The 12269-nt window shown below is 37.9% G+C and overlaps 3 protein-coding genes across 8 annotated transcripts; all 3 read right to left on the reverse strand.

Annotated features, from left to right (window-relative positions):
* Positions 1 to 475: 475 nt before the first annotated feature.
* Positions 476 to 1853, reverse strand: LOC112178819 (glutaredoxin). Its single transcript, XM_024317050.2, has 4 exons — positions 1418 to 1853; positions 1159 to 1247; positions 925 to 1023; positions 476 to 803 (listed from the first exon to the last, which is right to left on the reverse strand). Exons 1-4 carry the CDS (start codon positions 1516 to 1518, stop codon positions 718 to 720), a joined length of 375 nt encoding a protein of 124 aa, XP_024172818.1. The 5' UTR covers positions 1519 to 1853; the 3' UTR covers positions 476 to 717.
* A 258-nt stretch (positions 1854 to 2111) lies between these two features.
* LOC112178818 lies at positions 2112 to 8174 on the reverse strand. Of its 6 annotated transcripts, XR_002927525.2 has the most exons (14): positions 7675 to 8173; positions 7206 to 7341; positions 6888 to 7024; positions 6294 to 6495; positions 5873 to 6111; positions 5648 to 5759; positions 5358 to 5502; positions 5110 to 5252; positions 4798 to 4964; positions 4410 to 4709; positions 4238 to 4299; positions 3893 to 4107; positions 2391 to 3701; positions 2112 to 2290 (listed from the first exon to the last, which is right to left on the reverse strand). XR_002927525.2 is itself a non-coding variant. In XM_040511010.1 (13 exons), the coding sequence occupies exons 1-13, from the start codon at positions 7882 to 7884 to the stop codon at positions 2518 to 2520; spliced, it is 3225 nt and encodes a 1074-aa protein (XP_040366944.1). In that variant the 5' UTR covers positions 7885 to 8174; the 3' UTR covers positions 2372 to 2517. The 6 variants fall into 6 exon arrangements, 5 of the variants coding, with proteins under 5 accessions (XP_040366944.1, XP_024172815.1, XP_040366947.1 ...); XM_040511010.1 differs by lacking the exon at positions 2112 to 2290 and having other exon boundaries at positions 2372 to 3701; positions 7233 to 7341; positions 7675 to 8174; XM_024317047.2 differs by lacking the exon at positions 2112 to 2290 and having other exon boundaries at positions 2372 to 3701.
* A 1464-nt stretch (positions 8175 to 9638) lies between these two features.
* On the reverse strand, positions 9639 to 11596 carry LOC112179215 (diphthine methyltransferase homolog). Its single transcript, XM_024317562.2, has 2 exons — positions 10998 to 11596; positions 9639 to 10793 (listed from the first exon to the last, which is right to left on the reverse strand). The coding sequence occupies exons 1-2, from the start codon at positions 11317 to 11319 to the stop codon at positions 10057 to 10059; spliced, it is 1059 nt and encodes a 352-aa protein (XP_024173330.1). The 5' UTR covers positions 11320 to 11596; the 3' UTR covers positions 9639 to 10056.
* Positions 11597 to 12269: the final 673 nt, after the last annotated feature.

Raw genomic sequence — 12269 nt, forward strand, 5'->3', positions numbered from 1 at the left:
TTGCTGAGTTGCTTGATATCCTGTTTAAAAGATTTCCTATTAAAGAGATTGAACTGGGAACGAAAGAAATTAGAAAAGAAAGGGCCTGGAAAAAGGATTTCAGTTTATCTCATGAATATAGCTAGTAGATATTGATTCCTCACAAGATTTGGACTAGTTGGGGAATTACGAGCTATACAAGTAGTGGCATGTAAACTCAGAGCCTATGGTTATTTATCTCTCAAAGAATGCATAAACTGGGGTTTGGGGTTGAAATTGTCGATACAAAGCTGGAATTTGTGGGTAAGAAGTGAATTAATACAGCCTAGGTTTCACACTAGTCATGTGAACTAACACTTACTGGTATATGCCTAGGTTTCACACTAGTCATGTGAACTAACACTTACTGGTATATGGTGCTCTATCAAATAATTATATTCAGAACCTAGACAAATTCAGTTTCCACGGCTATAAACATACATAGCAAATATTTGGATACCACACACAAAACCCTATTAGAGGCATGATCAATACATGACATATAAAATCTGCAACCTAAACTTGGCAGCAACCCATTACATATATTAACATGAACACACAGTTTGTACAACCATAGAAGAGCTTCTTCTTTTGCTGTGTACTTATCAAACAAAACATTCAGTAGCTAGTCTTTTTATTTAACTATTCCAACCTTAATGCAGGAATACAGCTTGCTTAGTTTCATCTTACTTCGATCATTCACGCAGACATGGGGTTATTAGCAACTGCACCAGCCTCCCGGAGAAGGGGCAGAAGCTGACCTGTCTGGTGCCTTTCTAAGACAGCTGCAATGATCCAACAAGTAGAAGAAGCGAATAAATAAACCAAAATCATTTGATGTACGCTCAGTTGATACCATGAACATTACAGCAAAAATGAAATAAGCAATGAAGCACATGAACTTACAGTCACAGCCGCCGATGTGTTTCCCAGCAATGAACACATTAGGCACAGTACTCTGTCCAGTCCACTCAGCTAGAGCTGCTTCAATTTCACCTCCATCAACTTCAAAAAAACAAATATGAACTCCTCAGCCAAAAATAAGAACTTCAAGAGTTGAAAAATTACTTGAATCACAAGAATTAACTATCTGACCATCAAAAGAGATGAGAAGGGTGGAGAGAAAAAGAGGGAATTTACCATCCTCATCTAGTTCGACAACCTTATAGCGTGCTCCAACCTGTGTCAACAGTTGCTTGACCCTCCGGCAATAGCCACAGTAAGTTTTACTGCCAAACATGAAAAGTAAATCACACCAATTTCTCCGATAACAACCTGTTTCTCCAAAAACCAGACACTGCCCATTTATCCATACACTAGAAAGCTAATGACTCTGAATTCGAATCAGTTCATCCAAGGTATTAGTTGCCCAATTTCTGAAATGGGTTGAATGAATTACCTGAAGACGACGACAGGGGTGGCGTTGACGGTGGTCTTGATCTTTTCGAGGGCCATTGCAAGCTGTTCCTTGGTGAAACCGTGGCTGAAAAATGAACCCATTTGGGTGTCTGTTTATATAGATACGAAAGATAGATGGGAGCGGCAGAGAAGAACCAGGTGTTGAAGAAAGGAGGGTGTTTGGTGGCAAAGAATTGGAAGAGCAGAGATCAGAGAAAAGGAGAGAGCACAGGTGTTGGAATCAGATTCTGCATGAAATTGGATTTCTGCTTCCACAACAAGGAACCAGACAATTGGGAGTGGCACGGTATGGACTGGTTTTTTGCTGGAATCTGTTTATATATAAAGTTGACTTTCCCCTTTTTCTTTTGATATTGAAAATCAGATTACATTGTTGTGTAATAGTTTGGAATTATTCTATCCATCTGGGTTGGTTCAGTTAGTATGAGCGTGCTTGTGGTTGAGCCCAAATTCAAGTTTGATCCAAACTGCCAGCAGTCTTGCGTTGCGTTGCAAGATCTATCATGCTATGTATATTTTGATCTCTTATTATCGTGTATTTAGAAGGATTTTATTTTTTAGAACCGAGTAGAAATAGTTTCATGATTTAATTATACAATGTAAACAGAATTTTACATGGTGTGACTAGGAAAACTGATTCGTGCACTTCAATGAGAATGGCTAAGCCCCAAAACTTGCTTGAACTTCACAAAAAGTTAGCAGTTCCTTCATGCTGTTCATCAGTCTTTTAAACATTACAGTCCAATAAAAACACATGCCCAGATACGTAGATGAAAACAAACACCTTCTTAGTTTGACTTTTTTTTATATATGAAATCGACTGCCTGTACAATAATGTAGATTCAAACAATGCCTGCACATTAGTAAAAGTAATATTCAGCCAAGATTGGAAATAAACTCTTTAATTGAAATGACAGAGAAACACACACAGAAAGATCAGAGAGAGAACCAACCAATCATTTTGTGAGGGTCATGTGCCTAACAACAACCCTATGATCTCAATCCTAGGCTTCCTAGCAATAAGTAGTATTCTCTGTGGCAGTAGAAATTGTAAACCTAACTATTGGGGTAAAAATTGTTTCACTTGGATGCAAAAATAGCCTCCAAGTCATTGTACAACCTTGATTTTGATTTGGAATCACTAGAAGACTTTTGAGATGAGCTCCCACTCCTTTTGCTGCTCCAAAACCCACTCCATCTAGCTCGAGTATTACTACTCGAAGGATCATTTGCAACTCCACTACTTCCTTCTTTACTAAAGCTAGACTTTGCCAACTCTCTCAGCTGTTTTAGCCATGGTTTATCAGTTGGAGTGGTCCCCCTACTCCCGGAGCTCCGGTTCCCAGAAGAGCTAGAATCCCTTGTTGCTTCCACCACCTGTTGCCTCGCTTGGAACTTGCTTTCCAAGTTATTGATCAAATTCCGCGGGATGAATAACAAGAGACAGCCAGTTACAGCTAATTTAAAACCAGTTAAGAAGGAGTTCTCGGCTGGGTCCAGAAGCAATGTTTGTCTATACAATGCATACCACTCATTAATCATCTGTGCAATGTATCCAACTAAGAACAGTATTATCATGAAAATACCAACTTTAGTGCTGTCACTGGCTGAAAAATCCTTCTCCAAGAGAACCAAGCAAGTTGCAAATAAACCTACTTCACTGGAAACCGAGATGATCTCAACCAACTGAACCTTTTTCTTGATAAACGGCTTCTTAAGAACGAGGAAGAAAAGTTGAAAAGAGGTTATGCACAATAAGGTAATTGAAGGAGTTTTAGAGTTCCATCTGTCCATATAGACACCAGCCATGATCCCAACAAAAACCCTTTTCAAACATTCTAATAGTGTGTAGTATATTCTGAGTATTCCAAACACCTTCTGGATAAAAGGTGCTTCTGCATCTTCTGTTTCATCATCAGAGTCAATAATACGCTCACCTTGCTTGCGAGCATTGCCCACAGAAATCTGAGAGAGCATGTACTTTGGGGGGCCTCTGAGATCTTCAAAGAGAGGGCCAAAAATGATTAGATATACAGAGCTTGGTTTTTTTTTCCATGTCCACTGACCTCTTTTTCCCGGACCCAGTGTCACTCGGACAATATCTTGAAACCAGAGAAATTTCTGGCCTTCTTGATGTACTTCCTTGTATTGAAGTAACTTTCCAAATGTAATGCCAATTGAGAGGAAAAGGAACAAGACTAGCAGCAGAAAAGACGTGACAGCCAACAAGAGACTGCCAACTATAACTCCAGATGACGCTCCTCCTTAGATAATGAAAGTGAGAATTGTTACTTTCCAATAGTCATGAAAAGAGAGCTAGCAAGACAATATAGACATAAGCTCCCATATGCTTAAGACTCGCTAAGTTGGGACATTAGTTCCAACAGTGCATGTCTTTATGGGAACTTTACCAAAGCATAAGAATTAGCAAAGATTAAAGATGTTTGGAAAGTACCTCTAACTAGTGCAGCTGAGGCCTCAAAAATACAAGGTAATGCAAGAATTACAAGAAATATCTCAAATCTTGGGAATGTGAGTGCTCCATAACCGCTCTGTCTCTCAGAACTTTTCTTCCTCAGTTTCAGAATGAAAAGGAGTAAAACATGTACTAGGATCAAACTACCACTAATCACCGCTAACCAGAACATGCTTCGATCGAAATTCCTCCACCTACGAAACAAAATCTTTGTTTATAATTCAAATGAATAAAAACTATGTATGTTATTGAATGATTATTGGCCTATTGTGCAGCGCCTATCTATTGATATGTGTGTATAAGTGATGCATCGAGTTAACTTACCTGTTCGAGTTATAAGAACTGGAGAGATATTCGGCTTCAGGTTTAATATTTTCACCCTCCAACTGCAGAATTCAACTACCATAAGTATATACATTTTATACAAATATGAAGCAACTAATTCCAGAGAAAGAAAAAAAAACAACAACAAAAAAAAAACAGACATATTTATCACCTCAAAAAACATTCTGTATTCCATTGGAGTAAGTGGCAACCCATATACTGAAGTAACCTTATTAGAACTCTCTTCTTCTAGTTGCATGCTTTTGAAAATTTCTGAATCATAGCCTTCAGTCCTGTAGGACTTTGAGCTGGTGGAAGGAATTGAGGCTTGGAAGCTTTGCCCAGCTTCCCATGGGAGATTAAAGTGAGGAATACTCCATTGTAAACCCCTTGCAAATTCATAATAATCAACTGGCAATGTAACTGCCAACCATCTAGAGAGTGCAAAGATTTGAATATGACAAGCAATTCTCTGGACAAGAGTAAACAGGAGTTAGTTAGATGAGATGCCAATCATTAAGTTGACAAAGCATAAAAGGGAAAAAGGTTTACTGCCTTACGAAAAGATTTCTTGCTGGATGAGATGCCAAAGAAGATGCTCTCCTAAATGTCCAAAGGGATTGAAGGCTTGCAGTTGAAATAGAAAGCAGCCCCGCAGTTATGGATGTCAATGCAAAAAGAGCAGTCACAAATGCAAATACCAGAGAAGATATCATGGGCACTGAATCTGCAATTAGCCATATTTCACAGCACTAAATAACTGGAAAAAGAAACGGACAAACATCCACACCTTTAGAAGAAAATCCTTTAAATTCAAACACTGTACAGTTGCAATGCTGATAACAACTAAGAAGAAAAAAAGAAATCCTTACAGTGTGATACTTGAAGAACATTTGATGCTAGATTTTTGTTTCCAGCAACATCCCCAGTTACATTTTCAGGAACATTGACCGAAACAATATCATTAATTGCTTCTATATTGACAGTGTACATACTCCTACTTACTTCACAAAAGCTGTAGAATAGTACAGATTCTCTTAGGATGTACAAAAAAAAAGAGGTATATATGAAATATTCTCAGGCCTCTATATGTAGGAACTTGCAAGGAGGAATTACTTGCCTTTGTAAATGCCCTCCTGAGAGTGCTAAAGAAGAAGAGTTGAAACCAAATACAGGCTTCATGAATTTTATTAATATAGAAATAGTGTCTTCTCTTGTTCTCATGCTTGAGGTTGTACTCAACTTCACTGCAGGCCTTTGAGAATCTAATATATTAGTAGAAAAAGAACCAAGTATCAATAATGTTTACTCACATGTAAAACTTTACCGTATGCCATAAAGAAAAGAGATAATTTCTTTTGTCAAATAAAGATTTCAACATTTCAATAAGAGGAAAAAGCCAGTTCGTACCGAAAAGGAAAGTTGCTGGTGAAATTGGAGAAACTGGAGTCCCTTGTCTGGTTATTATCAAATTTGAATCGAGGCTCACCGTGATTATAGCAATGCTAGATGTGTTTGAAACCTGTAACAGATCAGTCAGGCAACCAGAACATAAGGATTAGAAGAGGTTGGTTTAACAATTGTAGATAGTGGTTCATACGTATTAAGGCACATCAAATCTATTAACCAACTAACCGCAAAGCCAAATCTGCGATTTCCAGAGTTCTTTGTGCTATCCGGTAAAAGTAAGCCCTGACTTATGTTGATAGTGTTTAAAATTTGTGCAGATGTATTCAGGACAGGTTCTGAGAAATATAGATACATCTTTAAGTTATTATGATTATTAGTCGCCTGCACTGTTCGAGTTTCACCATTTAACTGAAGCAGTGTTTCAGGAATATGAATCCTCAGGTTGGAAAAGACAGGTCTTCTATCTGTAGAATGAATCCATAAAGAGAAAACTTTGACATCAATCAAGTATGTAATATTCAATTGTGACAAAGTAGACAACTTGTTAAGGAAAGAAAAAAAAAATTTATCAGTCTCTTTGTTTAAAGAAAGTCATCCCTTGATAACCCTATCTAATATTACATAGCAAATGAACAGAAACACTCACCAATGCGTACATAGAAACGTGAATTTTTGGTTCTTACGAATCTGTTTCCAGCAACATCAGAGCAGAAGTTCTTATCCATTACCAGGATCACTCGTCCATAGTGAACAGAAGATGATAAACCCACATCAAGAGAATATTTGAGGTTTGGCTCCAGAATATTAAGTGAAGATGGTATAACTTCGCCAGCACCATAGACTAGCAGCTGCAAAAGTTCAATAGAGAAATCTATCAAATTTCTTTCATTTTTTTTTCTTTTGCCTCACAACACAATCTACCGGCAGAAGTCCCATACCAAATTTCCACTTGAGCAGAAATAGGAGGTAAAGGTCATAGTGATTTTCCCAAATCCCAATACATTTACATTAACAACTGTGACAGAGTACTTGTGCACTGATGTGAACTATATTAGTCGCAAAAATATGAAATCTTTTATATCTTTGTAATATCAAAGGTATGTCTAAGAATGGAATGTCCGGTAGAGGTTGGCCTTCCATAAAAGCATGACTAAAGCTGATCATAATCCTCATAGGCACAGAATAGAACTTGCTGAAAGATTTAGAGTAGCATAATAATTTTCAATCGTCACCTACTCACGTTGCAGGTGTTCACAGATGAGCATCCAAAACCTCCTCCGCCGTTGCAGGATTCACTGAAAGAAATATTTACTGATACACTCGTAGCATTTGTAAAAGATCTTGAGGCAGTAACAGATGCTGTTGGGGGTACTGTATCTGCAGAAAGAGCCAAATAAAAATTTAATTTTAACATAACTTGCCCACTTTCCCCACACTATATTTACCATAATAATCACTGCAATACACGTCTTTTCACAGAAACATGGCGATATGTGGGTTTGGAAATTACACTGAATTAAAAAGAAGATAAATACACAAAAAAAAAAATGTTCCTAACCAACAGTCCAGTTATAGTAGGCACAACCAGCTCCTTGAGTCCCATTGGTGCAGACATCAAATGTATGCTTTCCATCCTGCAATCCTGAGTACAAAACTTTCCCAGTTCCACAATTCGAACCAATGCCATCATCTAGCTGCATCATAGAATAACCAGAAGCTCTTCAATTTAATTTAGCATGCAATGCATAAAAACAAATGGAGTTCCTGCTACCAAGATAATTCCTACGTAGATGTCATGGGCTCCCAAAAGAGGAAATCTTTAACAGAAAAAAAAAATAAATAAATAAATAAATAAATAATCTTCTTCTGGTAAGATGGTTCGAAAGCTGATGGTAATTTGTTGCTGGGTAAAATGTTCATTAATTCCTTGAGAAATGCCTTAATAGATATGCCAGTCACTAAAAACCACAGACGAAATTCAAAGCTGAAGTAAATTTATCTTCAAGAAATTGCAGAGTTTGACATACCTTGCAACTGAAACTGCAATTGGTGCATGTGCTAGCATTCCCACCAACCAAAGCTTCAAATGCAAATGTGGCTGAGTTCAGATGAGAAAATGCATGAGGAGCTTTCAAGAACTTAAGAGAGACCTCTGAACTATCAGACTGTGCCTCTAAGCACAAAACTGAGAAAACCCAAAGAAACAAAACAGCCCATGAAACTCTAAGCAAAGCCATTTCAGATGAAGCCTCAAATTCAGAATAAGAAGCCTAGAGTCTGACATCTACAGGAAAATGAGAGACATTTCTCATTTCTGGGGAATGTCCAAAGAAGAACAGGGCACCATATAAGAGTGGTGAAAGTGTATATGTATATGTTAGAGAGAGGAGAGAGAGGTTAGAAAAAATAATGGAGGTGAGAGAAGGACTTAGCAGGATAGGTTAGGCTGTTTAGTGGTTGATGAAGCTTTGGTAAAATCACAAAACACTGTGAACTACAGAAGTTGGCATAGCTCAGTACAAGTGTGGATAAGGGAGGGAGAGCTGACAGAGACATGAGAGAGAAGAATCATCAGCAATTCTCAGCTATAAATAGATCAAAGTGGGCACAATAATCAAAATCTAAGACATTGAATTTTCAAGTGGGCTCCTAAACCAAGGGTTGGTATGTGTTTGGTAAGTAAATATTTTCTTACCAATTATGAGGTGCAGCTGTCTATGCCTAAGGCTGATTAAAATGCTGGAAATCTTTGAGGTTATAAATGTAATGTAGAGGGTTCAAAGTCGATGAACAAACTTGAAGGAGGCGTGTCAGAATTCCTTAATACTCAAAAGAGCCAAGAAACTAATTGTGCAGAACACAATCTTGTTAATCATTAGGGAGCCAGAAAAACCTGAAAGACAAACCATTTTGGGTAAAAGAATTAAGCTTTACATCAGGGAGTTTAGGACCCTCTCTGTACTCAACTAGCTTTTTCTTGTTTCAAAATTTTGGAGGAAAAAAAAGAAACATTTTCACGTGCATGGACAGCCAGAGCTTCAAGGACAGAGACCCATGTTATACTTCTTAGAACTTTATAATTTTATTGTTTCTTATTTTATCTAGCTCCAATCATGAAGCAGATCTTGTCCAACGATCCCACTTGACTAGCCTATATAAGTAAGTTCGGTAAGATATCATATACCTCTCTGTCCAACACCATTCTTTTCTCTTACTGATTGATCAACACCTATATTTTGATCAAATGATTGATCAATTCCTATATATTGATCAAGTTTAAACAGTTTCATATTGTTTTTAAAAGGAATCGAAGAAATTGGATTGATTTTCCAATCATGTGATTCTCATAAGATAAACAAAAATAAGTTTCTCTGAGCAAGTAATAATAGAGTATGCATAATTTGAGTAAAATTAGATTATATATACAATCCCCTTCCAATATAACCAGCATTACAATAGCGAAACATCCAAAGTTGTGATAATTTGTGGACCAAGCCAATGTTCATTGATTTAACACCATTTATTTGTTCCCTTGTATGTTTTCTACTGTATTTTTTAAAATGAGGTGTGGAAAATTTGCTTATGGGACCATCGGCTTCATTAACCTGAAAGGAATTCAATGAACACAGGGAGTGATGCTGTCTTCTTGTGGTTTACTTTAGTCCCCACATGAATGGGAAATATAGTGAAGACAAAAAAATAGGGAAAGTGATTGTCAGATTATGAACCACAGTGATCACAACTGCAGTGATGGTTTGGAATGAGATATAAGGGTCATGGAAGCTCAACCTCAAAAACATTATCTCTCCCTCTCAAATCGAACAAGGAATCGATCAAAATAGGGCATGACAAGAAAAGGTGACAAAACAAAAGAATAATCCTTGGAGCTATTTACAGCAAATCTTTCTTCAGTGGGCTCGTTGTATTTATGATTAAAATTGGGTTAAACCAAATGGAAAGATTCAAGTACCATTCTGATGAGTAGCTCTAGTTTATTGAAAGTTGCCCAAATGCTAAACAGCTTTAGGATCATTAGGAATTTTATTGAGAAGTAAGGTCAAATCCAAATCCATGACCCAAGACCAACTTTGTATTTGTTTACAAACCTCAAAGGTAGTAAAACCAGGACCCCTGTTTCATGGGTTACTTGTTTAATACATAGCCAGAACTTGAATTACTTGAAGCAATTAATAGAAAAAAAGACAAAGCATAGGTACACCATAGCCCATGTTCCAATGGGTTGTGTTGCTCTCTGAGCTTTAGTTTAGAAAGTAGTAAGCATGATGATTTGTTTAACTTTGACATAACCATAACTAGAAGTTTCGAGGAGCAATGCATACCTAACCAGGTGCCAAAGCCGAATCCCCAAAAGGGACACCATCGTTCCCAATTTAACTAGGAAGATGTGATCAAAGCACAATGTCCTCGTGCAACTTCAAATCACTTTTGGGCATCCATATCCGGAGAAGGCGGTCATAAAACGAGCACGTTGCGACTAAAGTGCTATTTTCTTTGCCTTCATGGAATGATACCTCTCTATGCCAATCAGCTCCATATGCAAGTGACTCATGCTTAGTGTATGTTTCAATGACTTCAGTTTTATCCCCATAAATCTTGACAATAGAAAAGCCATTGTGCATACAAGCTGCCAAGACTAGACCGCTTACAAACGGATGGTACTTGATTCTCCAGACTCCTCCTCCTAAACAAGTAGACGTTTCATTAACTGGTTTTGATATTGATCTTACATCCCATACCCTTAGGTACTCATCATAGCTACCAGTAAGTACAGTATTGGGGTCGTTGGGGTTTTTGGCTATGCAAGTAACTCCCATTGTATGGACCTTGGAATTCTGAAATGCCAACTTCGATGGACCATCTCGCAAATCCCAGCATTTGAATTTGCAGTCATCTGAGCCGCTGTATACTAACTGGGGCTGGTGGGTATCAAATGAGGTTGTCCAAACCTCAAAATCATGCGCTTTCCACGATTCTTGAGTCTCAAGCTGCGACTCCCCCACTGAAACTATCGAGACAGAACCATCCGAAAGCCCCACGGTGATGGATGTGGCTGAAGGGTTCCAATCCAGGAAAAGGCACATGGAAGAACTAACCTTTTCGTCAGCTATCTCTCTCAAAGAAAACCCTGCACCAAAAATTTATAACAACACCTAAATGAGAAGCACAGTGATCACAAAGAAAGTTTACACCTTTGCTGATACATCAGTTTCAAACTTTCACTTGAGCTCAAATATGGTCATTGCCACAACTCAACAAGCACATTGAAGTTTTAGCTCCAAAGTCAGCCTAGGGGTCAAATTTTACACACAGTCATGCTCTCATGCCTTACCTTTTGCTTCATCTGAAGAGCACCCAAGACTGAGAATTCTCAAGTAGCCATCAGCATCAGCTTGAGCGAGAAGAGGATCACCGCACTCTCCAACTGGGTTCCACTTTATATCAAAGATTCCCACCGTTGCAATGCGCTGACACAAATCCAGGCGAGCCGTGTCAGCATCAACACTGAAAAGCGATATGCTTCCTGCTCGACTCGGCAGATCGCCCTCTTGCAATGTGTAAGTTGAAGCCGCCAGAACATGGCGATACGATTCGTGCGGACAAAACTCCACCGCATCAGCATTTCCCTCCAAGCAGCAATGTGCCAAATCCATTCCCAGTTAAAATTTCAAGCTGATCAGATACTCGTGCAACTTCACTTGGGCATTTTGTCAAACACGTTATGGGCACAATTTGGAGGGCTTGAAAAGACACACATCTAAAAAAGTGTGGATTTGATTCGAAAGAAGGTCACAACTTTAAATGGGCTATAAAGATAATATATTATAAGATAGATGAATATAAGCTTAAAGCTTAAGCTTACATAAGAGAAATGGGGGCAAGAAATCTCCTACCGTTATTCGTTGGCGGCTGTTTCTCAACTGAAAAAGGCCACGGGCGAGTATTTAATTGAGCCCATTGGCCCATGTCAATCATCCAGGAAAGGGATAGCCTCTACACGAGCCCGTTATGCAATCAGCCCAATCTCTTCATGACATGCACCACCCCAAGTACTTCAAAAGCACAACGAAAACTAAATGCTCAAATCGTATTTTTATCTTTACAGTCATGATAAATGTGATCTCAAAGTTCAGATCTTTTTTTCCTAAGATCATAGAAAGTGAAAAAAATATCTTTTATGCTCTCTCTAGTGCCCAATATCAAGCAAACTCTTTTATTCTCAGCGTGTTGTCATCATTATTCTCTCGTTGTATGCTACAAGAACTATCAACCATCACCGCATATTTCATCATCTCCATGATTATAAATGATGTGAAACATAATTTTCTTTATGTGTTTCATACTTACGTTCCATTTGTGCATTTTGCACTAAACATGACTAGATATATACGCACAATAAGAAAAGCATACCTTTATTCGAATTTTACATTCGAAATATTAGGTATGCAAATTAAACTACACTTCTTTAAATATTGTATCAAAAATGATTCTTCGATTCTTGTCTATCACAATACCAAACTACTCTTAATATATAAATTACGCAATAACATTTCACAACTTTTGCACTAAAAGACATTATGGTAAATCGAAACATTAGGTGTGC

Source organism: Rosa chinensis, chromosome 7, assembly GCF_002994745.2.
Source record: "Rosa chinensis cultivar Old Blush chromosome 7, RchiOBHm-V2, whole genome shotgun sequence".
Classification (NCBI taxonomy): domain Eukaryota; kingdom Viridiplantae; phylum Streptophyta; class Magnoliopsida; order Rosales; family Rosaceae; genus Rosa; species Rosa chinensis.